General features: G+C 34.6%; 1 protein-coding gene across 2 annotated transcripts; it reads right to left on the reverse strand.

The window, feature by feature from the left end:
* Positions 1-96: 96 nt before the first annotated feature.
* slco2b1 (solute carrier organic anion transporter family, member 2B1) lies at positions 97-23,348 on the reverse strand. Of its 2 annotated transcripts, none has more exons than XM_053478318.1 (15): positions 23,265-23,348; positions 19,502-19,561; positions 18,727-18,864; positions 17,696-17,858; positions 17,403-17,606; positions 17,213-17,311; positions 16,013-16,143; positions 14,233-14,338; positions 13,424-13,588; positions 12,408-12,600; positions 11,700-11,820; positions 7,998-8,167; positions 5,336-5,400; positions 2,920-3,040; positions 97-2,814 (listed from the first exon to the last, which is right to left on the reverse strand). In XM_053478318.1, the coding sequence occupies exons 2-15, from the start codon at positions 19,523-19,525 to the stop codon at positions 2,643-2,645; spliced, it is 1,872 nt and encodes a 623-aa protein (XP_053334293.1). In that variant the 5' UTR covers positions 19,526-19,561; positions 23,265-23,348; the 3' UTR covers positions 97-2,642. The 2 variants fall into 2 exon arrangements, with proteins under 2 accessions (XP_053334293.1, XP_053334294.1); XM_053478319.1 differs by having other exon boundaries at positions 23,270-23,292.
* Between the last annotated feature and the right edge of the window lie 4,164 nt (positions 23,349-27,512).

The raw sequence follows: 27,512 nt of genomic DNA on the forward strand, positions 1-27,512 counted from the left end.
GGTACAGTAAGGCAACATTTTACCACTTTAAATGCAAGCATATACATTTAAAATAAAATAAAAAGAAGATTATGCATAGTGTTTTTTATTTAAGTAATTTATTTTTTATTTTTTTACATTTTATCAATTTCAACCGATTTCTATTAGCCATAGCGCAAAACTGACCTGGGTGACTTAATAGCTGACTTCGCAAATGTCCCCCAAACCCACTGTAACCCAGCTAATTTTTTTTTGTCTCAATCACAGGTGGTCACTGATTGATTTTGAATCCTACCCAGTTATGAAAAAAGATACATAAAAATGAACATAAAAAAGACTGGAATATCTGTGCATCTGTGGGTAAAATGTGTACAAGTAAATGTGTGTATTTATACAAAAATAAATCAAGAGTATAAATGGCTTTCATAAACATACACAGTAAGACAGACATATGCTACACCAACAAGAAAGACAGAAAAAATAAAAGTTTGTCAATAATAATACAAATTACATTTGGACCATGTTTACAAGTGTCACATTCGATTGCTGAAAACTTTCAACGACATTCAACCGTGTTACTCCACACAATTCACATTTAAACTTACAGTACAGTTATTACACCGTAGACTGGCTTTGTGTCAACAATGAAAATGAATTAGTGCTTTAGACTATACTCACAAGGCAATTTTATATAAAAACTTGGATACCTGCTGGTTCACATCATGCAATAATCCACTATGATCAGCCAATCATGTGGCAGCAACCATTTCATTCATGATCATCACAAATAAACATGACATGGTGTGAATGAAAAAGGAAAACTATTTGAATTTGAAAGGTCAGAGGATGCATTTACTGTTCCACAGACGGTAGGCAGAGAAGCAGCCCGGAAGGATAAGATGTTAAAACTTCAGTGGAATGAGCTACAAGGTTTACAAGCCTATCAGCACAGTACAGGAATCTGAAGGAGAGCACTGCACACATTCAATAAAAACTCGACCAGATGATTAATTTTTATTTTTTTTTAACTGTGTCCACTTTAGATCTTGTTCTGTATCTACTGCATTGTGCTGCCACATGATCGCCTGATTAGATTATTGTATAAACAAGCAAACATTCCTATATCTGCTAGTCTACTTAACAGGCTTTTTTTTTTTTTTTCAGTGAATCAGAACTTAACTAGACAGACATACCAGAATAAATAAGCACCAAAAGTTATTAATGATCAAATGATTTACAAAAAATTTGGTGATAATATGCACCAAAATTTGTTGCTGTGACTAATATTTTCCCTTTTTGTCAGATTGAAACAGAAACGTCTTTAAGTATGCCTAGATGTGAGAACTTTGTGAGAAAGATTGTTGGTCAGTCAGAGGGTGGACCGAGGCCCAGAGGCAAATACTAGGAATTGCCAAATCCCCCTTTCTATTGTTAATGGAATTCAAGTTCAGTTACCGTAAAAAGAAAGGGGTTTAAAGTCAAGACTGAGCCTTCAGGAAAACATCATTGTGCTTTTGAGAACAAAAGGTTCACTCTATGTTGAGACTCAGAACCCAAAGGATTTATAATAGCTAAACCTTAAAAGCTCACAAATGTAACAAATTTTGGTGCATACATTTTAAACTAATAAACTGTGTCTATTTATTTCTTGCATGTCTGTGATTAAGATTTAGAAACATTTGTCACAGTTAAAAAGTATATGCCATAATATTTAACAGTTATCCAAATGTATCAAATTCACATAAAAATGAATATAAGTTTATGAAACATGTACACTTTTATCAAAATATATCATATATTGTATATATACAAATAAAACATATATCGTAGATAATTTTTTGACCATAGTAAGAATGCTTACATTTTTGTATTTTTAATGATAAAAAAGTAATATACTGTATTTTCAGTATTTCAAACCTAAAATACATTTAAAATCAAATAAGATCTAACTGCCCTCTCTCCATAATGCCCTCTGTTTGTCAGTAACACTCCAGTAACATAATCCAAACAATCTTCTCTGCTTTTTTTTTTTTTTTTTTTTTTAAACTAATAGTTCAGATAATGTAAAGCAAACTCAACCAAGACTGCAACGTTCATAACACCTGGTCCATTATCACAGCCCAATCTACACTGCCTGGTCAAAAATATATATATACAGAATATACAGTAGTTGCAAGCAAGGATGAGCGGGCCCAAGCACCTTGTATCTGTATCTTACTTTCAATATTAAACATAGCTGTGATTTCTGTAACCAATTTTTTTACAACACAATTTCACCAAGCATTTAAGTGATCGCCTTTCATTATTTATGTATTTTCCAATCCAGGTTTTCATAATGTGTTGGACTTCCCTGATTTGTTTTTTAGCCAGGCAGTGTAGTAAAAATCATTTGGACAAGTTTTCTTTTGAGGGTTCACTAAAGGCTCAGATGAAGAAAAAGTTACAGCGGCTTCACAGTTTGTAAGTGTATTTAGTGTGTGTAAGTGTATTCAGATGCTTCATCAGCACAACAGTGAAGATAATATATGTTTAATGCTACAGAATATAATATCCTTGTGACTTGTGATTGCAAAGACTTGTTGCAAATCCATCAGTATTTCCTATCTTTTCCTGGCCCAGATCGATTCGTCGATCTTCAGATTGATTCGTTCTCTTTGGACGTTTTAGTAGATTTCCGATTTTGACTCTTTCATCTCCTTCTTCTCAATTGTACCGTTGCTCTGCCTTTGTTCTGATTTATTTTGCTGCCCAGGATCATTTCTCCTCAGAACCAAATAGGAGAGGAAGAAAAAGACCAACGCTCCGAACAAGAAAAATGTCATAAGTCCAAGAAATCTAAAAAGTAACAAACACAAAGATAAATAAAATATAAATCTTTTAAAAACTGCTGCTTGTCCAATATAATGTACATTATGAACATAAAGAGGAAAATGGACCTACCTTTGTCTGAAATAATCTAAGTTGTAGTAATGACAGGAAGTGTTCTTTTTACACTTTTTCCCCCACAGAATACAGGTTGTGTCGATGGCACTTCCATACAGGATAGGCGCTGGGAGGAACGCTGTCAGTGAAAGCAATTCAACATCATTAATCTGTACTCAGAATACACATGAGTGATTTTATTCACACTTTCTGCCTCTTTTATTAGATTATGTTTAATATAAAATTAAGCCTGAATCAAGCAGAACACAAGGTGTGAGCACTGCAAAAAGTGAGATCAAAGTAAGTGCAGATATTTATAATCTACTTTATTGTAACTGTCATGAACGTGGGTGGTGTTGGACTGTCTGTGGGCTTGGATGTGTGAGGCATAGATGCAGAGGTAAAAGGCTTACAAGTATAAAGAAATAAAACAAAAAACAAGCATGAACAAAGGAAGTTGGCTTTACCGCTGGAGCATGTTTCAAACAAAACATTAATTAAATAACTCACTCAGACTAGAGACTAAACATACTAATATACAAAACAGACAAGACGACTAAACAAACAAGGGACTAAATCTACAAGGGACTTGGCTAGGCCTAGTAGCTGTTATGCACACTAGCTGCTAACCTGGATGGTAGCTAAACAGACTAGTAGCCAGACACCCGCTTTTTATAAAGAAACTAATGGGCTACCACGGTTCAGGTGAGCGCTCTCATTACCTGAACGAGGTGCCTTCTGGGAAACTGAGTCTACAAATAAAAAACTGCACAAGTCAAGATTTCGTATGCCTATCGCCGTCTAGGGGTGATCCTTTACAGTTACAAAATTGAAGTTTTTTATATTTTTATTTTATTCTTTCCTATTAGCATTTCTCCTTATTTCCTTTTGTCACTTTCAAGGTCACATTTTATTAAATATCATACTGTGTATGGTTGTGTATGTGATAAATAAAAAAATTAATTTGAAATAGTAAACAGATATTTTAAAATAAAAATAAAAATTTAAAATTAAGAAAGTCTTAGATTACTACACCTATATGTATGCACATTTTACTATGTTTTTAAGAAAAAAGGTTTAGGTATTTTTTTTAAGAACAAGCAAAATGTCAAATAGGTTTGTCAGTCTTATATGTGTTTTTTCGTAATCTTATACCATGAAACCTTGGATTACGAGCATAATTTATTACGGAAGTGGGCTTGTATTCACAAATTATTTGTTCCACAGCCCAAAATATAAAGTAAAAAAAAAAACAAATAAAGGCGAGAGTGTTTGAAGTGGCACATACACACATAACAACAGGCTGGAACAGAGAGGGAGAGAGAGAAAATGGATCTTTTACCTCTCTAATGAGACTTTCTTTTGCTTTACACATGCGCACACGTATGTTATAAGACACAGTACACACATGAATTCAAACACAAAATTAAAAATGTTGTATGCACACACGTGGTCACAGTGTTATAGTAAACAGTACACGTGTGCACGGATGTTGATTATACCAGTAGGAGACACGCACCAAGACCGAGCAGGGTAGATGATTACCCAGAATTCCACAGCGCAAGAGAAAAGAAAAACATTGGCTCAGATATGATCAAATGACGCTCAGTCAAAACAAGAAGCGAATGCATGATACACGATACTGTGTACTCATAAACCAAGACTTGTTAAGTTTTCAAGTCAAAATAAATAAATTTAAAAACTCTTTAAAAAAAAACCCTTTTTGCTCGTCTTGCGGAACCCTCGCAAATCGCATTACACGAAATCCGAGGTTTCACGGTATTAATAAATTGTACATTTCAAAATAGTTTCACTTTCATTTTCTATTAAGATATCACTTTTTAATTGTAAGTTCATCTTTTTCTGTTGAATTATAAATTATAAAAGACTAAACATAGAATAAGACAAAATTTTAAGTGCAAAATTAGTAAACATGGCTAAAATAGACTTATTGTTCTTACATTCTCACTTCGAAAAATATTAGATTATTTTTCTTGAACTCCTAATATACTTAAAGAGACCAATTAGGTAAGGTTAAGGTATCTCAAAGGTGATCTGTGTTACGGTTAAACCATCTGAATACTGGAAATGCGAAAAATGTACCATATCCTGTTATATATGCAAACTGTTCTTTTTAAAGTCATACTCTGTGTATGGTATTCTGCCTATATTGTAATTCACATGGCTGCTTTTTTCCCATGCTGCTGTTCATGTGTTGAAAGACACCAGGTTAGACTGGTTTGCTAATGACTGACGTACTTTGATGATTTGCATTTACAATAACAAAACGATAAAATAGGTTTCTTAATGCAAAAACGTCATTGAACTACGTGTTTCATTGATTTCTTTGTATGTTGGACGGTAATATCCTTTTGATACAGGCAGTTTCTTGGCTGGTACAAACTTTTCTCATAACACAGTTTTTTGCACTAACCTAGTACTCTGAAGAGCATGAACTGGATTCCAAGGGCAAAGGATTTGTCTTCTGTCTTCACAGTCCTGTGTGAAAGTAAAAATATAAAAACAAATGTATAAGAAAATTCAGCATCCTATACTGTATTTACATCCTAAGAAAATTTTTTTATGGCGCGAAAAAAAATGATAAGTGCTAATAAGCTAATTTACTATTCATGTGTGAACTCAAGTGGGTGAGAATAAAAAATTATTAATGAATAACATTTTGTTTGTATAAAACTTATCCAATCTTAAATATTTGTAAATATTAAAAACTTAAATATTTTAAACTCCTGAGACCCGAATGCTACTGACATGTACATTGTAATTCCTCCTCATTGTTTCTCTTTATTATTACCTGATTACAAGGAAATGCTCCCCATATGAGGATTGTACAAGGATATATAGGTAACGTAGTTATGAGAAAATGTTATGTCCTCATATGAGGACATTTAGGTTGTTTAATGTTTTGGGTTTTAAAATTTTTCATTTAAATAATGTCACAGTGATTGCAATATATTTCTTGAGTGACTTTATTATACTGCAGATGCCCAATGGATGCCATTTTCCTGGAAGTAATAATAAAAAAAATTCTGAATCCAAAAGGGGTCACGCAAACCCATTAGTTTAAGTTCTGTCTGGATAGCTGAGTTTAAATTCCAGGTTGAGCAATGCTCCTTAAGTTTGTTGGTTTGCTTCATGTATAATTTTATTGTCTCATTTATGGTAAGAAAAACAAGTCCAGATGCAAAATGTATCTTTGGTGTTTTACAGAGTCTGCATTTGGAGTTTTATGTGTAAACAATAGGAATTTATAATCCCCAATGTTTACCAAATCACATCTGCAAATTGTGTGTAAAAATGTTGAAAGATGTAAAATGTGAAAGATCCATTGTGTATAAATCATGAGAATAAAGGAAAACGGTGACGATAAAGACTTGTGTAAAAGTCACATGAATATAACATGAGTTATGTTCACATATCCATCCATCTAGGACACTCTGTAGACCAACTAGGGACCATGGAGGCCAGTGGTGACCACTGTATTTATTCTTATTTTTTATGACCGTGCTAGGACATTTAGAGTACACTACAGGCAATTTATGAACACCAGTTAGCCTAATCTGCATGTTTTTGGACTGTGGGAGGAAATTGGAGAACCTGAACGGAAACCCACCAAGCAGGGGGGAGCATGCAAACTCCACACACACAGACCCCAAGGCGGGAATTGAACCCAGACCTTGGAGGTGCAATGAGAGGGTGCTAAGAACTACACCACTGTGCCAACTATATGTGCACATCACATGGACAATAATGACTCATTTATAAAGTCCATGTGTAAAAATTAACAAAGTGTATAAAAATCACATGTGAACATAATAGTGTATTAATAAAAAAATATATAGAAATGTTATTTGAGCGGCATAAAAGCCACATAGGAAAAAAAAAATAATGGTCTACAATTAAATGAATTTAAACAGTCATGTAAACATTGATAATGTGTTAAAAAAAGAAGTTGTGTAAATAATTTTAATCTTAAAAAAGTCCCATGTGAAAATGTGAAAAGTAACATGAAGTGTCAATTTCATCTATGAATCATGTGCTAATTACTAGGGATTAGTTGCTTTAAATCCCTCCCTGCTTTATTTTTCTTTTGAATTTAAGACAGAGTATTAAATATTAACCACCTGATACAGCTCTCTTCTCAGGTACACTATGTTTACTGTGGTTTAAAACTAACCACATTTTAGAATCAATGTATTTTATCTGTCTTTTTAAAGAGAGTATGGTTTGGGGCGTTTTAATCTTTATAACAGGCCTGCACAGGTATGCTGAGCTCACTCAGACAGATTAATGACAAACATGTTCTTTTGCGAGGAAGCCGAATGTTGTTTTTTATCTCGGTTCCCATGAGGGCACTTTCTAAATTTACATACAAGATAACAGCAACAGATAAAACCTAGGTATGTCACGTATAGTAAGATCTGAAATACATGTACTATTTATATTTTGAGTGTTATGAAAGCAGCTGAATAGAGAATCATATTCTGGCATAATCTTGATGAAGCTATATGTTTTTCCATCATGGTGCAATGTGCTTTTTTATTTAAAAAGAAACCCAGTAGTCGTTTATTTAATAACAGCAAAAAAAGTTAAATGCAAGCCCAAAAAAGGCTTGAGCTGTTGACACCAAAGAGTTTAGTGTAAAGTAGTGAAAGCCAGCCAAGATCAGTTATGTAAAACAGCATCACCTGGGGCATGAACTGACAAGTAAGTGTGTCTTTGTGGGTCATAAACCAACACAACAACACGGCACTTAAGGCACCTGAGTATCCGTCGTCTTCTGTATTCACAGTCTCTAATTATGATATCTATATATGAAATACAATGTACTCAGTTATATTGCAGCATTATGGGAATTAACGCTTTTGTTATCATATACTGTACATATAAATACTAATGTAACCTTTCTTTATGTACCTTTTTCTCCGAGCACATGAGTGTCCTTATTATTTCACAGCGTGTTAGTTAACCTTATCATATTGCTCGTCCTCTTTTTTTTTAAACTATGTCTTTTTTTCATGCCGTCTTAAGAAGATAAAATAAAAAAAAAAAAAAAAAAGAAAGCATCGGATAAGTACCTGAGAATCATCATGAATGATGGCGTTTGAGACAAGGACCCCAAAACGCATGTGAGCGTGGAGAAAATCATGAAAGGGATGAGGAGGTGGGAGCAGTTGTTCGCACATGGTCCTAATTTGGCATGTCCTGGAGAGCTTGGTGGACCTACACAAGCGCAGTCTGTGTAGTTCTGTACAAGATAAAAGAAAAAAAAAAAAGAGTTAATTTGAGGATTAAGGCAAATGTATCCAAATGAACAGGTTCGAGCAGCGGCGTGGAATACATCTCTGTTGAGTCACCATGACTTTAAATCACAGTTCCCCTGCAGGCTATATGACAAAATGCCAACTATAATAACATATGTTTGACATTCAATTTAGAAAGATCAAGCGCCCTGCTTTTTTCATACAGTTATCAAAGCCAGATGATCATTCAGGGTAATGGTTGTTACTGAGTATCTTATGGGATCTGCATACACAACAGTCTCTGGAGCAGGTACGAGCAACATTTTTTTCCTGGAGGGGTGTATTTACTTTACTATAAAGTAAGCCACACATTGCATAACTAAGATAAAAGATGAAATGCATAGAGCAGTTAAATGTAAACCTTTATATTAGCATGCATCTTGTAAAACTTTATGATCAAACTTACATTTACTGAAAGAAAACAGGCATGTTAAACATCACATTATACTGTATACATGACATTATACTGTATACTGTATACATGACATTATAATGAATAAATGCACTGTCCTAAAATAAGTAAAAGACAGAAATAAAAAAAAACAAACATAATGCTTAATGCTGTATGTTCTTAAAAAAATCTACTTGAAAGCAGTAACTTTTTTCAAAACCTTAATACTCCACATAATATAACAAAATCTAATTTACTGTATTTTTTACATCACTAGTTTCTTTTTATATTAAACATGTCTTAATTGAACTAATTATAATGAAGAAGGTGGAATTTTAAAAATATACAGTATATTCAATCTTTTGCCTTACAGCACTGTGGAATAATTTATTCGCATATCCCAGTTAGGAAGCTGGGGTCAGAGTGCAGGGTCGGCCAAGATACAGCACCACTGGATAGGGTCATGGGTAGAACAGATAGGGTTATGGGCTTTTGTATCAGGGTTATGGGCAGTTGTAACTCGGTGGTGCTGGGGCTCGAGCCCCCGACCAAATAATTCCAAAGCATTTCACTTCATATCATACTGTGTATCACTGTGTATGTGATAAATAAAATTTCAATTTGAATTTAAAATCAAGGAAAAGGTCAACCTGCTGCACATAAGGACCTGGAGGCAAAGTGCCCAAGGCTACTAACCCTGCCTGCAAAATCCCCAGATCCCAACCGGATCGAGCACCCTTGGGACGTGCCTGACAAAAAAATACGATCCATGGAAGCCCCACCTTGCAACCAACAGCACCCAAAGGATATAATGTTGGCCAGGATCGGTCAGATATCTTTTGGATCGACAATTGTACTTGTGACTTAATTCCAACTTCAAATTAAATTCTTAATTCTCAAGCTCTAAATTCTTGTAACTATTTATAAGGCAGAAAGTTGGTTTTAAATAAGGACAATTCCAAGGCCCCTTCGGTGACAGGAGGCCCTTTAAAATGCTATGGCAATTGAAAAAGGTTGGCTTGTGTGAGGTAGGGATTATATTAGGCTTTTAAGGGACCCAGAACCTCTAGCTGTACCCCTGCCAGTGAGCACTGGATCTGTGCCTCGTACATGTTTAAACTGATGTTAGTGGGAAAGCATCTCAGAACGCACAACACATCGAACCATGTGTTACTGTAGATATGCCACAACAGCAGGAGATGACATCAGGGTTAACTCCGGTCAACCAAGAAATATTAAATCCAAGCTAAACATCTGTATTTTTCCCCCTCCCCCTACATACTTTACATACAAATTACAAGACCAAGTGTATGATGTAAAACACAGACAACGTACAAACAAGACTGTAGTGTTATTTTAATCCAAAATTTAAGTACCCTTTAATAAAAGAGAATCATGCTGATTAATGATTACGTAAGTAAGCAGTCCAATGTGTGCAACATACTTTACTTGGATTAATTACTGTGAAGTTCACTTGGGGATACATGTGTGTCTTTTTCACTTTCTGAATAAACAAGTAAAGAATTGTAAGGAGAAATGTCCAAACTGTTGCTGGAGGTTTAGTTGGAATGTATAGGAGGGAAATGTACTGTATGATCATAAGATTTATCTGCACTCACTGCTGCTCAGTAACAAATAAATGAACCCTGGCAATGCTCCCAATAGTCTCTGAGAACAACAGTGAATTGGCTGACGGGAATATACAGATGTGGAGTAAATGCTGGGAATACCATTTTAATATCGATTGTTAAACAATAGATGTTAAACAATAGCTTTTGTTACTGAGATAATTAACTCGACACATGGTCTCACTGGTAGTTTGTAAATGGAAACATGTGTGCGTATAGAGAATTTTTTTTTTCCAAATGTCTTTAATATTGTAGTACACATAATCACCTGTCTTATATTGTGTCACCAACCCTAAACCATCTAAGCATGAACTCCACTAGGTATGTGTCAGCAAAGTGCAGCAGCAGATCCTTTAAGTCACAGAGCCATACATTATCTTATCCTTCTTCCTGTCAGAGCCAGATATAGGCAGGAAAAACCTTTTCTCAGCAAATTGTGCTGCAGTAGCTGTTCTGTGGAATTGGGGTAAACCAGCATGCATAAACTTTGCTTTTCCATGCAGATTAATGAGCCTTGGATGTCTATGACTCACCAGTTCATCTGTATTCCTTCCTGTATTTGGAAGGTACTAATCACTGCATACCAGGAACACCACAGAAAGCCTGTCATTTTGGAGCCACTCTAAAAATCCATGTGCTTCCAACATATCAGCTTTGAAAAACTGCCCAAAATCTCCCAACCCTTTATAGTAACAGGAGTCATTATAAGGATATAAGGATATAATCAATGTTACTCAATTCAGCTCCCAGTACTTTTAACTTTATGGCTGATCAGTGTAAAGGTATATGCAGATAAATATCTATTGGTGAAGTGTATTAAAGATACACCAAGTGATTCCAGTTAAAGTTTAATGGAGTGTTAGGTTCAGATTGCGCAATCGGGACAGAGGAAGGGCAGAGCAACAGCCTTCCTAAAACTGTTACAGTAAATTTACTTAGCAAAGGAAATGTTTATTTTCCATGGCAACAGTTTATTAAAAAGAAGAAGAGCGGGAGGTCTGGAGGAGGGAGAGTGAGAAACCCGTCATCACAGCAAAAAAAATCCCAATTTTTTAAAATAAACTTAAGCGTATTTTGTTAGGCTAATCAGATATGGCGATATGAATAACACACACACAGTTACGGTAAAGTCATTCTAAAAACCCAAATATTCCCTGCTAAACAGTCAATATTATTGGGATAAATGAAATGATTTAAATAAAAAACTTTAAAACAACAGTGCAAATAAATATCCCAAATAAATGCTGTTAAAAATGTTCATTGAGTCATTAGTTTATCCGAATATCATTAAGTCATTATGTTATTTACTCTACATTGGTGCAAAACGAACAACCATAATGTTGCCAAATTAACTTTGCCAAAAACATAAATTATTTCCAGGAAACTAAATGTGCTGTGAATAAATAGATTATCATGTTGTCAGTAACCAAGCAGCTAACTGTAATTTTGCAGATTTACCTGTAATGTGTCGGTTTTGCAGCCAGCATAGCAAGGAGAGCGGAACTCCACACCATCAGAACCACACACGGGGTTGAAAGCCTCCTCGGAGCAGGGACACGCCATACAATTTTGGTAGTAGCTGAAAAAAAAGAGCAAGTAAAAGCAGTTTTTGAGGATGGTGTAACTGGAAAAGAACAATAATCGACATAAATTTTTGTAATGTAATAATGTTGTAGTCATACTTTTGCAATTAATTTGAACAGCATGTCTTTGTCTAATTGTGCGGCATGTCTGTTCAAACGGAGCATTGGGGGTTTGAATCTTTCTTTGCTATGTACAGTATATGTATGTATTTTGCATGTTCTCTCCATGCTTTGGGAGGTGACAATCCAAAGACACGCATTGGAGCTAACATTGTACAATGTGTGTACTGTACATACAACAAGCCTGTGTGTGTATGTGCTTGTGCCATGCAATGGGTTGCCATTCCATCCAGGGTGTAGCATGCGGAGATGGATGGATGAACAAAGAAGAAATGTGGTCATAAGATCTTTTTGTTTTATTTGTTTTTTTGTTTCAAGTTACCCTTCTCATGGCAAACTGTAAGTGCATTTACATTTCACAAACAAATCTCATGAGAAACATCTTATGAGGAAAATATAAATTCATCACCGCTAGCATTGTTACTTTTCCTTAAAAGGAAGGAAACTGCACAGGAAACATTACCTTTCATTGTGGTTTACTCTAGCAATCTTTTGTCTCGGACAAGAGAAGAAGAGTAGCGGCAAGGCGAAGATGACGGACAACAGCACTGCACTGCTGCACATGATCGCAGACGCCTTAACGGACAGATTGAACCTGCGCAGGATCATACCTCCCGCCATGATGCCCAACATGGCTATCGGGAGGTTCACCCCACCTGACGGAATACAGATACATTAGTGACATATTAACTGCTTTTCTAAATAGAAATCAGCATATTGTGCTTTGGTAAAACATAAGCAGATAACACAGCTCAATTTGTCTTTTCCTCTAAAAGAAAGCATTTCTTATGAAGAATTACAAATGATTCAAGATTTTCTTAGCAAGGATAATGGATATTTGAGATACAAGTGTTGGACTTTGTAAGCAAGACTGTCAGGAATGCAACTGCGTTCCACAAAAAATTTTATTTTAAAGGGAACATTTCCAATACAATTTTTATATAATGTTGTCCACCCACACAGACTTAAGGCAGACATCAAACCCTCAGGTGCAAGGCAACTATGCCAACCATTACGCCACCATGCCAGTTACAATATATACTGTAGTACTGTGGTTTTCTGAGAAATGTTTTTTGTTTGTTAAGCCATGCAAATATAAAAAATCATCTAACTTATGGCATGAAGCAATGAGAAACATGGGTGAGGATTAGTATATAACTGGTGATGCTGAATGATAAGTGGTTGGAACAGATGAGAAGGGAAATGAGGTTGCTGCTAAGATTGTTACATAAACCACCTTTTTTTTTAATTTAGGCACTTTGCAGTCTGTTTCAATAAAACATTTGTTCCTATTTCTTTACATTAATTTTAAAGAAATGGTGGGGCTCAAAACTATTGCACAGTACTGTTGTATATATTTACCATATATTATATAATAGTAATATGTTGTTGCAACGAGATTAAGTCAAATTTATTTCTATCCATGTTCAAACATTAATTAATACCAGTCAAACTTATTTTTTTTTTTTATAACCTTACCAATCATCAAGTTGGAGAAGGCTGCAGTTTGAGCGAAATGTCTCTCAATGTATTTCGGCATGAACGTTGAAAGTCCAGCGACCATCGCTGCTAGATTCACCTGAGCCAGCACCACCAAAAGGTAAATGGGGTTCCTCAGGGTTCTCAGCATGATGTATGGAAATTCTGTGTGAGCAAACCAAAACATATTCATATCAACTTTCCATTACTTCTGTACTTTATGCCACTGAAATTAAAACTCTGCAATGTAAGTGTCACTATGCAAGACAGACACACGAGTATTGCCATTACTCCCCAAATTCCATCTGAAATTCCAGTTTTAATTTGACTTTATAACTTTTAGCATTTCTGTGTAAAAATGACAGATTTTAATAATAAATAATAAATACTTTATGAAACTCTCTAAAGCAGTAGTCTGAAATCTAAAAAGTAATTCCAAAAAACATTATATATTAAATGAAAAAAAAATACAGTATACTGAATAGGTTATTGGAATATAATACTTTATATATGTTTAATATAACCAATGCTAATGAATATAAAATCACATTTACTTTTTCTATTAGTTTTTGAATTTGTAAACAGAAATAATTAGTATGACATATAATAGGTCACTTCTTGTTTTTTTTTTCCATTCTTCATACTGTAATTACTGCACTGTACCCTAAATAAACATTTTTATCCAGAATTTGTGTTAGTTGTTATCTTAAATAACTTTGTGTTACACTACATGTTGCTATTTTGTACTTCAAACAGTGTATGTTTTAACGAGCTCAAAACAACTTTCTTAACTCAATATTTAAACTCACTTTTAAGGAACTGGAGGAGAGAAAGGTCACGTGGAGTGTCTGATACCGGTTCCTTCTTCTCTTTTAATTTTTTATCTCCACACTCTGTCGTGGCCTCTTCATGTACCTAAATGCAAACCAGCAAATTAATTATACAAATATAATAATAAACAATTATAAAAAAAAAAACTTTTTAGTGAGTAATGCATTTTTTTTTCTGTTAATAAGGAATTATACTTGTATTGTCCTGGCTCCTGACCATCAGTGGCCTGTCTTTATATCTATCTATCTATCTATCTATCTATCTATCTATCTATCTATCTATCTATCTATCTAGATAGATAGATAGATAGATAGATAGATAGATAGATATACTCCCCTGCTACACTAATGTACTTATGCAGCTTTTCACTAGTGCTTGGATACCATCGCAGTAGAAAGCTTAATCTGTATGCAGTAGCCATGATCAGACTGCCTGCTTCACATCTGAAATGCTGGCCTCCAAATTTGTTGAAAAGGCTTGGCGTAAGGTCAAGACTTTATGGGGTCTTGACTTGTTGACTAGTTTAACTTAAAAGCGACTTCTTGGTAATTTACCAGGACCAAAAAAAAAAAACCCACAAAGGACCTGACATTTAATGAGAAAACATTATACACATTATAAACTCTATAAAACCTATATATATATATATATATATATATAGTAACTTGTGAGTCTATACACCATACACCATCAACACACAGTCCGCATTTAACGATTTTTGAAGACTTTTTTAGAACATGTTGCACTTCCCATTTTTGACCACTAATTGCAATACTATCTCCTACAGTACATGACCTATTTGACCTACAGTAAATGAGGCTGGAACCTTATATTTGTCAAATTGTAAAATATGCAACACAAAACATCACTCCAGAGAGATAATTAGTTATGTGATTGCTCGCACAAGTTGTGCATGGTGATCTTTTATTTCCTTTCTAATTCTAAATCTTACCATCCTCAAACTTCCCTGTTTTGTGGTATGTCTTGCATGTAATCATGGCATTTTGTGACTTTTTCCCATTATGTGGACTAGTTGAGATTCTATACTAATGAACAAAAATTCCACTAGTTTTTTATAAAAAAAAAACAAAAAAAAAAACAGATTAACATAAAACCACAGTTAGTCCACTGAGCAAAAGCTCTTAAGTTTTAAGGATCTGTTATGAAGAAAATCTGGATTCGGTTAGTTGCCTCATGCTTACCAGAATATCACACTAATTTCCCATGAAATGGACGAGACAAATAAGGAGATTAAAATATTTTCAGATTAGAGTTACTAATTATTACATTTCAATTTGTGGCATGATTACAACTGAATGGGAGTGTTAAACATTGATCTTTTCCATTTCATGGGAATTTAGTATGATATGCAATCGTGCATGCTGAGAAGTAGTTGACAAACTGTTTGTAGAGCCATCTGTTTCTCATGTTTCCTTTAACACTTTCACTTCTGAGGTGAATGCGATGGATCAAGTGACAAGACAAACTTGATTGAGGTTTATTTGCTTAATATGCTCGGATGACATTGCCAACAGCCAAGACCAAAGCCAATGTGACAAAAGTGCAATCAGCATGACATTTGAAAAGCTCATGGGTCATTACATTTCTAGCTTCTTCATAACAAGCATGGGCTTCATTGCAACACTATCATGTGCAACTTGTCTACTTCTTGCTTAGCACTTTTTATAGTTTCTTCTTCTCGAAAGGAAGAAAGGGCTGGACTAACGGAAAAGAGCAAGAGTGACATTATAGACTTACTTCTGTTATCATGCTTCTGGGGAAAAATAGATATGGCAGGGAGGTAAGGAAGAGCAAGGTACCAGCTAGAAGGAAACCCAGCCACCAAGCTCCAACCCAACGGGGATCATCTCTCTTCAAGACAATTTCCGCTAAACACAGACACAAGAATTAGAGACTTTTATTATGATGATATTTTGTTGGATTTACTGTCTTGACTAGATTTTTTCAATCTGTTGACTGAAAACAGACAGTTTTTACAGTTTTATACACACGAAAGTGAAAAAAAATATACTTAAGTTAACGTGGGGGGGGGCAGGGGGGATGGATGAAATAAATTTAGTAATGTTTTTGTTCTTGAATGTGAACAGTACGTATCTTAAACTGTTTTACATTTTAAAACAATCATGCTGGTTCGCCTGGGGAAAAATCAACAGTCATATTGTATGCATGAGCAATGCTACTGTACATAGTTTGATTTAATGTCCTGTGAATAAACAATTTACCCTTGACCTAGAATTTGACTTGTTGCATAGCCAATGATGTTAGCTTCTGGAATCAATGCTAGTCAAACTAAGCAGTAGCAAAAAATAAAAAATACAGGCTTTTTTTTTAAACATAATAATGTAAAAGTTCAGTTATTAATGTTACTATTAATAAGGTATAGCACAAATATGTCAGAACTAACACTTACAGTACACACAGTAAATAAATACAGTTGGTCAAGTAATTTCACCCATGTGCATACACAGAATTTTTACTTCAATGTCCAAGGTCAATATGGTGAGATTCTTTTTTTGTTATCGTTATGCCAATTTAGTTGCAAGATAAGTAATGAGAGAAAACCATATACTTTGTAACACAGTTTACACAAAGTTACATTATTTTTCTACACATGTCAGTGTTTAGCAACTGGAATCTTGGTCAGCCTTTTACACACACATATATAAATGCTTGAACACTTCAACAACAAGTACTAATCTCTCATAGTTGCATGCCCTTTGTCCACCATGCCTTGCCCATTTTTATGGAAGTCTTACAAAATAGCTATAGAGATAAGATGTAAAAGTGTTTGCTCAGACCAGGGTGTTTTTATTCAGCAGAACAGATGGAGTCTTATCAGTAAAGTATATAATTTTGTGTGTGTGTGTGTGTGTGTGTGTGTGCATGTGTGTGTGTGTGTGGCATCCATTAACTAGAAAAGAAATATCTATCCCTTACCAGGAGACATCGTGTCAAAGTCAACATAGAGCCGGAGCAGGACAGACCCCAACAAGTAACCCACTGCTGGTCCAATAACAGTTACAGCAAACAATATTCCTGTAGGAAACAGAAAACTGGTGAGCAATGCTATGTATCATGGTCTGATCCCAATACAGAGGCTTGTGCAGGTGTACTTTCTCATTCTTACCAAGATAAAACGGCGAATTCCTCTTATTTGCATAGTCATCTATGTAGGAAATACCGAAGGGTTGGATAGGAACTCCCCCAATACCTAGCAGCAACTGCCCCAAGAGGAGTATCGGAAACACTGCATTGTTGGCATGACTCTTGATTTCTGAACATGTCTGGCTGCTTGTGTCTTGGCAAAAACCAGAGCTTTGCTTGGTGGTACCTGCCAATCAAAGACATCATATTCAGAAATTCTTTTATTACAACAGTTTTCTTGATGGTAGTACCATCATATGAATGATGCGTACTTACTGTTTTTGAAATCTGTGTACTCGTACTTGCCACTGATAAAGTGTGGCAGGGAAATAAGAAATGCCGCCATGCTTGCTATGATCGCTCCAATGCCAATACACCTGGGTCGGTGTACACGGCTTCCAAAATAGCTGACAAACACGATAAGAACCGTGTTTCCCACCTGTAGGAAAAACCATATGTGTTTGATTCTTCATTGTAAAGTCAGACTGAAATATGATAGTATGGTTGTTTTTAGCTACACAATACACAATGCATTTGTCTGTTAGCATTTCTCTTAAAAATGAAACTGCTCAGTTGTATTAAGCTGCTTTATTCAGCAAGCTGATTCCACAGAATATAAATATGAATATAAATATGCTGCCTGGCCAAAAATGTACTATTTTCTAAGCAATAATTCTGGCAAGCCTTGATCACAAAGATCTGTCCCTTCTGGTATGGTAGTATTTGTGTCGCAATCATGAATGAACATGAGGGTTCACATTCTACACATGGAATTTCAAGTGCAATTGAGTAAATGGAAACTATTCTGACTCTTTGACTTTGGGTTAAAAAATCTAACTCTAGGAAATCATTAGGGCATTCACAAATTTGTTACATTTTGATTTAAGCGCAAATCTGTTCCAGCTAAAATGGAATATTTTCACTTGCACTGGCATGCCCTTCATTCTTAAAAAAATTATGATAATCAAGGCAACAATAAGATAAAGATGTGCATGTTCAGACAAGAATTACAGGATGACATTTTTACATTCATCTTCAGTGCTTCACACAGGTGAATCCGGAGCCTAATCCAGGAGAACTGGGGTGGATGCTAGTCCATTGCGAAGCACTGAGCAACAGACACTTTCACACCCTCTTTAAATTTAATATAATCTGTTTTCTGGCCAACAGGAGGACACGGAGGAAACCCAGACGGACACGGGAAATCTTGTAGCCTTATGTAGAAAAGCTCTGATAATCTGATGATTCAGACGTTGTCTGCCATGTTAAAAGTATTAAAAGTATCTTTACAAGTATATATAATGTACCTCATTAAAAGAGGCAAGTATTCCTGACTTCTGGCTGGACAGGCCGTATCTTCTCTCTATTGTCGAAATGGAGCCCTTCAGATACCCAGAAACCAGCAGCTGTGCAAGCTGGAGCATTCCATGGCACAGCACAAAGAACTGAAACAGGAAAAAAAGAGAACAGCTTTAAAAAAAAAGAAACATTTGTGTAAACTTCATGCTTCCAACTATAACAACTTAGATCATAAATGAAGTAATAACATTCAGAGTAATTTTGTGACAGCACTTTTACCCATTTGATGATACTGCAAGAGTGAACAATAACAGTTATGAAAAGTCATGTTGTACTTGTGTGTATGTGTGTATGTGTATGTGTGTGTGTGTGTGTGGGGGGGGGGGGGGATTTTGTGAACAATATGAGGATGTGCAGCGAAAGTCAGGAAAGAACAAAACCCCCACGGACTCATCTGCGGCGCTCCAGAGCTCCAAACAAAACAATGGATTTTGCAAACTGTTTATACCATATGTTTCATCAGCGTCAGTAATGTGACTATTGTATTGTATAACTTATACAATGATAAAGTTGACATACAGTTAATAATACTTTCACATTATATTTAAATAAACATAATTTGATCAATTTATTTAAACTAAACTTAAATGTTTATCTTATATATATTGAAAATAAAATTGAGTTGAGGTCATGGCTCCCCAGCAGTTAGGGACCTGAACCTCTGAACAAAAGTAATAATTTGTTCAAACAAAAAGCCATAACATTAATATTTCAAAATCTTACCTTAATATTATGAAAGAGACCCATCTCTTTTCTTAACCAAATCACCAAATCAACTTCAGCCTGGGAATAAAAAACCAACATCAGTTTCATGCAACGTAAACAACAGAACTTTTCAACACAATAGAATAAACAACTATGAATATGTATGTCACAAGCAATTACACAATAAGCCAAAGATTCAGACTGAAATTTGTTATTCAATTCAGTTTCTTTTTTTTTTTCCTTTTTTTTTCTTGACCCAAAGTATTTCTGCACTTAGTAAAATGCTAGGATTCTCTGTTACTGCTATTGTATTATTTAATGTAAATGCCCTGTATTAAAACTTAAATTTAAACTTAAACACAAATTTGCCTGGCTAAAAAAAACAAAAAACAAAAACATTATACTGTTTTTTTTTTTGTTTTTTTTTTATCAATTAGAATGATTCTTCATGCTCCGGGAACCACACTTCCACTTTTCACTTCAAATTTCACAATAATTTTCTTTCATTCTGTCAAACTGGTCATTCAGTACATTTAGGTCATCAGCTGACTTTATTTTATTGCCACATACCAATGCTTAGCAGACCTAGACCTGAGCAACTGAAGCAACCCTAGAGCAAAACACTGCCTCCGGAGGCTTAGACAGTGGGGTCTATGCATGATGGCTCTGAAATAAGCTTAGTCTGGTCTGATCAGACATTTAGTCGGGATAGTGTCATGAACATGTGAATTCTTAAGGTCACACAGCAGTTACGGTCCGATCCTGTGAGCACATTGTGTGAGTGGAAATGCTCTTACTTTCACTTTTAGCAAACACAACTATGATTCCCCGTCGTCCTTTACTTCACTGAGTCTTTAAGTGATCTACCATCACGTTCTTTCAGGATATTTTTCTGATGACAATTCTTCTACCAAGTTGGCAGTAGAGCACTATCCTTCCAGGTAGATTAATAATGTGTTTAACAGTTCGTATTTAGTCCCCAATTTAGTCATTTTAGCTCCAAAGTTGTTTTCTTTACTGCGTTCAATTTGTTGTGTTTAACCTATAAATGTGCTGCTACAACTGATTAGTAACATTCAAAAGAATTTTTAGGAAGCATTTTTTCTATTTTGCTAACTGGGTAACTAGAAACAAGTAATAACTAAAACTGGCATGACAATCATAACCAGTTCTGTTGAGGGTGTGTTCACATGTACAGTGAACATTAGTGCTATGGTAAAAGTTTTGTCCTTAAACTTACTTGAACTGACTGATTCAGCTCTTTGTTTAATATAACTGGCGATGGCTTTTAGCTCTAGGGTAGCCACTTACTATTGTCCCATTATTAATGAATCATCTTTACAGTGACTCATAGAGATTACTTACAACAGACAGGACTATGCAAGCTTGGGCGTGAGAAGGTACAATACATTACATAATAACTTAATAACGTTTTACTATGATTTCTGCTAGTATAGTGTATGTGTTACTTATCAGCAAGTAAATTAATAGTTTAATAAAAAAAAAATAGCTACCTAAACAATCCTGTCTCTAAAAACTGCCCTCGATTAATTAAACCTTTATACCAAAGAAACTATTGTCATGCGCATACTTTCAGTTTATGCACCAGGTGCGTGGAAAAAGACTTGATTGCTTGTACTTCCTTATTGTTACTATAGTGTAGGTACAGTATACATTGATTGAGTTTTACTGGAAGGAATATTTAAATGCTCTTATGGAATCGCATTTCTAAGATTTAAAAAAATACTGCGCACATATATTTACTTTCATTTTTACTATGTTTTCATTTTGACCTTAAGTACTTCGTTACAAATCTAAAAATGTGTAATCTTCTCTCATCTAAACAATGACCAGATGACCTTATACTTTAATCTTCTGATCTGTACCTAGATCTATACTTTTGATCTACATTAGTTGCTTTAACCTTCTCATGCTACACAAAGTAGTTAGCATTGTAGCTACAGTACTGTGTAAAAGTCTTGAGCCAGCCCTTGTTTCTTCATATTTTGCATAGAAGCATAAAAACATTTAACTTGAGACATGAACCAGTAAGAAACATATCATTTTATTTTAATTTTTAATTAGAAATTCTATCTACAGTTTAATTGTATGCTTTAAGTTTTTTTGTAGTGAATTTGTTCTTTTATTGTGTTAAAGTCTTTTTATTCTAGTCTATCTAATTAGTATAATGATGCTGAGAGCTGTGTGGTTGGAATAGACGAGAGTGGAAATGAGGTCACTTTAGGCACTGTACAGGCTGTCACAATTAAACATTAGTTTTCATGTATTAAATTTAATATACATAATATAATTTAACTTAATGTGAAGAAACAAGGGGTGGCTCATGCCCTTTGGACGGTACTGTGTCTGTACACCAGACTGCAGTATGGAACTTGAGGATGATCTTCCTGAGCTTCACCTCATTAAAAAAGGGAATTTTGCTGGAGTTAACAAAGAAGTATTAAATCAGGCGTCTTGAACCTTGCTAATGCAAAAAAAAAAAAAAAAAAACTGGCATCGATGCCGCAGCTAAAACATTTGGCTAGTCAAATTCAAGCCAAAAGGTAAATACTGGTTATTTATATTATATTTTAATTCTGTTTAATTAATTAGCCAATGACGTAGCTTTAGTCATGCAAGTCAGCAGCAAACGCTGTTGGGCCCTTGAACAAGGCCCTTAACTGCTCAGATGTATAATTAGATGAAAATGTCAGTTGCTCTGGATAAGAGTGTCTGCTAAATGTCAAATTTCTTAGTATTTTTCCATCCTAAAAATACAATCCACTCCACTTTGTATAAATGTACTTTTTTTTAGCATACAAAAAACTTCAGATATTATCCACATAATTTAAATGTGGATTATAAACAATTATTTTGTGGCTGTTTATTGAAGATGAGCAGCTATTTAATCCGCCAAAATCACATTTGACACATATTTATATTATGTACAGGTTTATAAATTACAAATAATAAATTAAAATAGTAATAAAGATATTTCAATAAATGCTGAGGTTTGGAAACACGATAATAGAAATCACGTTCGAGGGCCAGTCAAAGGAACTAATACCTACAGAAAAAAAACCCAAATAAATATAATAATTTTGATAACCACAAGAGTTCCAACATTGTCAAAATGAACAAAATTGAAAAGTAAATAAATAATGGACCTTATTGCTATGCTTAATTGCTTCATGTCTTTAAATCTCAAGGGCATAGTAATCCTTTAAATTGTCCTGTTCTGCATACATCCTGTAGTGCTCTCCTCCAAGTGTGTTAAGTCTCAACAGCTCTGCATACCATATATTAGAACTAATGCAGAGAAATAAATCAAATTGCCTTTAAACTTTAAGCTTGTGCTATAGTAGGACTTAATCACTATGCATGCTTTAAATCTAATAACAGTATATGGAAATATTTTTTAACTCATGCTCACACATTTCTGCAAATACTGCATAGTCAAAGTAAACCTGTGCTATTCCAAGAAACTAGGCAAATCATCTTACAAAATATGCAAATACCTTCCATGCTATACTATTTTTGGGATACTGTGTGTCAAACCACATGTATTTCAGTTTAAAGAATTTGCAAGCACATGCATGTTAAAATTATCATAAATCAGTATAATATTGTAAAAGAAAATAAGTATTATTAGTTTGAAATTCAGTTTACTTTAAAATATAGATATGTAAGTTTAACCTTAAAATAAAAAAGTTAGTACTTATTATAACTATTCAGGTCACAAAGAAGAATGTGTCTGGTTAACAGGAAGACTCTCACTTACAGTACTGCAGAGTTGCTGACTTGAATGTGGACAATCCTGCTTTCACTTTAAGGAAGTTTTCCTCGAGTTAAATCTAAGCTTTTGGATGGGAGGGATCTAGTGTTGCAATCAACTCAGACTGGTTTGAGATTACATTTACGTTGTGTAAACATATTTATTTTTCATTTCAATCATTTAAACTTCTTTTAAAACCATGTTTATAACCAGGATGATCAGATGGTAAAGGAATGTTATCTAACAATAATAAATGTTTGAAATTGAAAAGTGTAAGGTAACACAGTTTTAATAAATCTTATATAATTAATGTTTTCAGATTGCTGACAGCAGCTATGCAATGGTCTATAGTCATTGTGATCATATTTTCTGAGAAGAATACATAGATTCATGTAACCCTCAACAAAGTTTGACTGCTAGGTTGAATTAAGTGAGGGGTTTGGTGTGCTGCCCAGACTTGAAACTCAGTTCTGTTGGAATTGGCTTTATGTCTCTCAGCACTTTTAAGAGGCAAAGAGAATTAAAAGTAAAGACACTTGGCTTGGGGGAAGGAACTGGCAACGTCTAAACTGCCAGGAAATTTATTTGCACACTGTAGATAAAAATGTTAAAAACTTTTGGTTTTAATATGATGCACATTCATATTTTATATTAATTATTTAGATGTACTTAATATGTCATATTAAAGTTGTGGACATGCATTATTTATTTATGTAAATATGCAAACCAATAATCAAAATGGATTTTACAAAAATAATATGCATGCATGCAAAATTCTCTCTCTCTCTCTCTCTCTCTCTCTCTTAGTCATTCTTTATAATGCTCATCCTGTACAGGGTCACAGGGGGCCTGGGGCCTATCCCTGGGAACTTGGGGCACTAGACAGAGTACACCCTGAATGGGGTGTCAAATCCATCTCAAGACATGGCTCTTTAATTTACCAGACATTTCCTCATCATTATTGTTTGGACCCAACTAACTGACAATTACACAAAACTACATGCACAAAAACTTCCCAAATTGTAGGAGGAGTTATTATTTTTTTAATTATTATTTTCTTTTTTTTTTTAAAAGCGAGGAATTTAAGCCTATATTGCACAACATGCCGTGGCACGCCTGCCGTAACTCCCAGTAGATTATCTATGAACAAACTGAAAAGTCCATGCATGGATTTAAGGAACTTCTTGTCCAGAGCAGTTTTTAAAAAGATGATCAAAAACCAACCTCTACATGCAATTAAATGTTAAAATTTATTGTTTTTAATACTGGATTGGAAAAGTATGCGGAGGGAACTGTTCTTGTGCATGAAGACATTTCATTATTCATTATTCAGCTGCTAGCTTTCTTAGTCTCGTATTCCACTTTTATAAACTCCAGTCTTATAATGTTATAAAAAATACAAAATAAACAGATTTTTAATACTTAAAACTGTAGACAGATATTTAAAACAAATGAGAATTATAACAAATAATATCATATAAAAGTTATATCGAATAAAAACAAATAGACCTTAAACAGACATCTGTTTTGACATCTGTACAATGGATGTTGTATTTAATAGATATTTTAATATTTTAAGAACATAACTAGTTTTACAGGCTGCATTGTTAGGTATAACCCTAGGTTTGCATAGTTGTGTGTGTAATGGCACTGCCCTCTAGTGGAAGGCCTTTCTTATATACTTACATACCTAGTTAAGTACATCATTCCTTAAAAAAACTTTGCTGTTCATTTAAATTTTTAATGATCTGTTAAAAATTTGGATGATTTAAAGTATCTTAGAATTATTTTTAATCGTAATAAAGATTTCTACAACCTTTTAAATTATTTTATTGTAAAACTAATGCGAAAAGCTTTGTTCAAAGATTTGCACTGGGATCATCTTAAAACAGACAATGCCATCAAACTCAGGGTGGTTCTTACATCATCAAAGTCTGATTGCTACAGTACCACACTGTACCATAATAAACACTAATGAGCTTTTAACACACCAGCTGTGCCGGTGTGTTGCTACCAGGGAACTGTAACTGTAACATTGTCCTTAATGACCACTAAAATTAGGATGTTTTTAAGATGCATTAAATATATGAGCTAATAATTAATCCCACTGGGGGTCCTTGACAAGCTAATGAATGTTTATCTAATCAGTCAACTAATGAGTGAAGCTCATAATGAACTCACCAGAGATTTTCTAGTAACCTTGATGCTGGTTCATAAAAAAACAGGTGATTTTTTTTTCCCCTCCTGGATCTCACTACTGTTCTCTTTTGTTGTTGTTAAAGTTTACCACTTTGCTTTGGCCATCTAAAAACCAATGTCTGATTCTATTCCATTCTTTTCTATTCTATTACTGTATATGTTGTTGCATGCTATTTGTGTAAGTTCAACTTGGTATTAATGGAATAGTTAATAGCAATAGGAGGCAAAAAGCAGATTTCATATTTAGGAGCAATAGAAAGTATAAAACAACAAAAATGTAAATAAGGACATGCAAAAAGAACTAACCACCCACTGAGTGGAAAATTGAGTCTACATCAACTCACAGAAATCAAGAATTTGAGGTATAAACAAGTATTAGTGAGAAATGACAAATATGACTCATTTCTATCCAAAGAACTTTGAAACACTAACTGAGAACAAATTTGTGCTTGTAAAATCTCTGCATCATGTTGTCATACTCTGCATCAAACTCTAAACATAAAACCCCACTAAGATGACACATCAGTCCCTTAGCAGCTGGTGGCAATTTAATTAAGTCCTGGTCATTGGTGAAGTAGGTCACTAAGCTAATTCCCAAAGCCAGTGTTGGTTTCTTTACATGATTGCTCATTTTAAGAAACATTGCAACAATTCTTATATACATCAGATGAACAAATATTTCTCTAAAACAACAAATCAGCGATCAGGAATTACCAAGGGATTTGAGGATTTATAAATAAATATACAGAATTAGGCTGATTATTGGTGGAATATGCATGGTAGTACACTACATTATTATTTTTTATATATATAATTGACTAAAACAAAATGAAACAGTTCAAGATTAGAAATGCGCTGTGAAACCCTCAGATTTGACCGTGCATATACTGGAAATAACACAGAAATCCTTTAAAACTGAACCTGATAGCTTAAGTTCAGCCATTTCCAAATTTATCAAGACTATAAACAACGTACAAGTCTTCTGTGACTTACAGGAGCTTAGTACCTCTATTACTAATATTCAGTATATATGTTCATTTGATGACTGTAGACTTGAATGTAAAAACATCTGCTATAATCATAATGCTCATAAAGAACATCTTCTCAATACTCTTACTAACTCTGCAAGTACAATACACCTAATATGTTATTTTGGAGCAAGCCCTGGCACTATTTAACTTGCAATTAAGCGTTGTATTAAATACACATTACTTCCTTGCAGTCAAGTAGATTAAAGAATGCAATTTGTAACCTGACTACCCAGTATACATGTTGTTTAAAAAAGTTTTTTAATATACAGTGTAACCTCGGATTGCGGGTAACACGGTTTGCAAGTGATCCGCAAGACTTGACTCGAAAAACGAGCAAGTCTTGGTTTACGAGTATCACGTATCACGCATGCGCTTCCTGTTGTGATGCCGAGCGTCACGTGATCACAACTGAGCCAGCGTTTTTTTGCTCACTTCGGCTGCAGAATTGTGGGATCGTCTCCCCTGCTGGGTCTAAGTGCTCGTCTCTTACTGGTATAATCAACATCCGTGCACACGTGTACTGTTTACTATAACACTGTGACCAAGTGTACGTGTGGTACACATATTGAATAATATAAGTATAACTGTTTTTTTATATCACATGTGTGCACGCGCGTGTAAATTCATTGTAAGTTCATTACAGAGGTTAAAAATCCATAATCTGACACAGTGCCGGTTCACACACTCTCTTGCCTTTTGTGTGTGTGTGTTTGTGTGAAGCACCCCCTCTCTGCTCACACGCACACAAACACACACACACACACTCTCTCTGCCCTTCACAGAAACACTGCTCTGTCGCGATTCTTTTCAAAGATAAAGTGCAGGTTCATTTGTTTGTTTGTTTTACGTTACAGCAGTGATTCTGTTAGTATGCGCTTACACAAATGTCATTAGCGAGGTTCCTTGCTAATTTTTCCTAATAAAATTTTTTAAACCTAAAAAAAAGGTTTACTGTGTAAGAAACTCTCATTAGAGGGTTAAAAATCCATTTTCTCCCTCCGCCTGTCTTATGTGTGTGCACGTG

This window comes from Clarias gariepinus, chromosome 19 (assembly GCF_024256425.1).
Source record: "Clarias gariepinus isolate MV-2021 ecotype Netherlands chromosome 19, CGAR_prim_01v2, whole genome shotgun sequence".
Classification (NCBI taxonomy): domain Eukaryota; kingdom Metazoa; phylum Chordata; class Actinopteri; order Siluriformes; family Clariidae; genus Clarias; species Clarias gariepinus.

Excerpts from the sequence above, each read along its gene's own strand:
- slco2b1 (XM_053478318.1), bottom strand. The coding sequence starts at position 19,525 with ATGGGTCTCTTTCATAATATTAAG. Across the intron at positions 18,865-19,501 it reads GTCTCTTTCATAATATTAAG|TTCTTTGTGCTGTGCCATGG; the intron begins GTAAGATTTTGA and ends TTCCTGTTTCAG. Across the intron at positions 5,401-7,997 it reads TCATTCATGATGATTCTCAG|GACTGTGAAGACAGAAGACA; the intron begins GTACTTATCCGA and ends ACTTTCACACAG.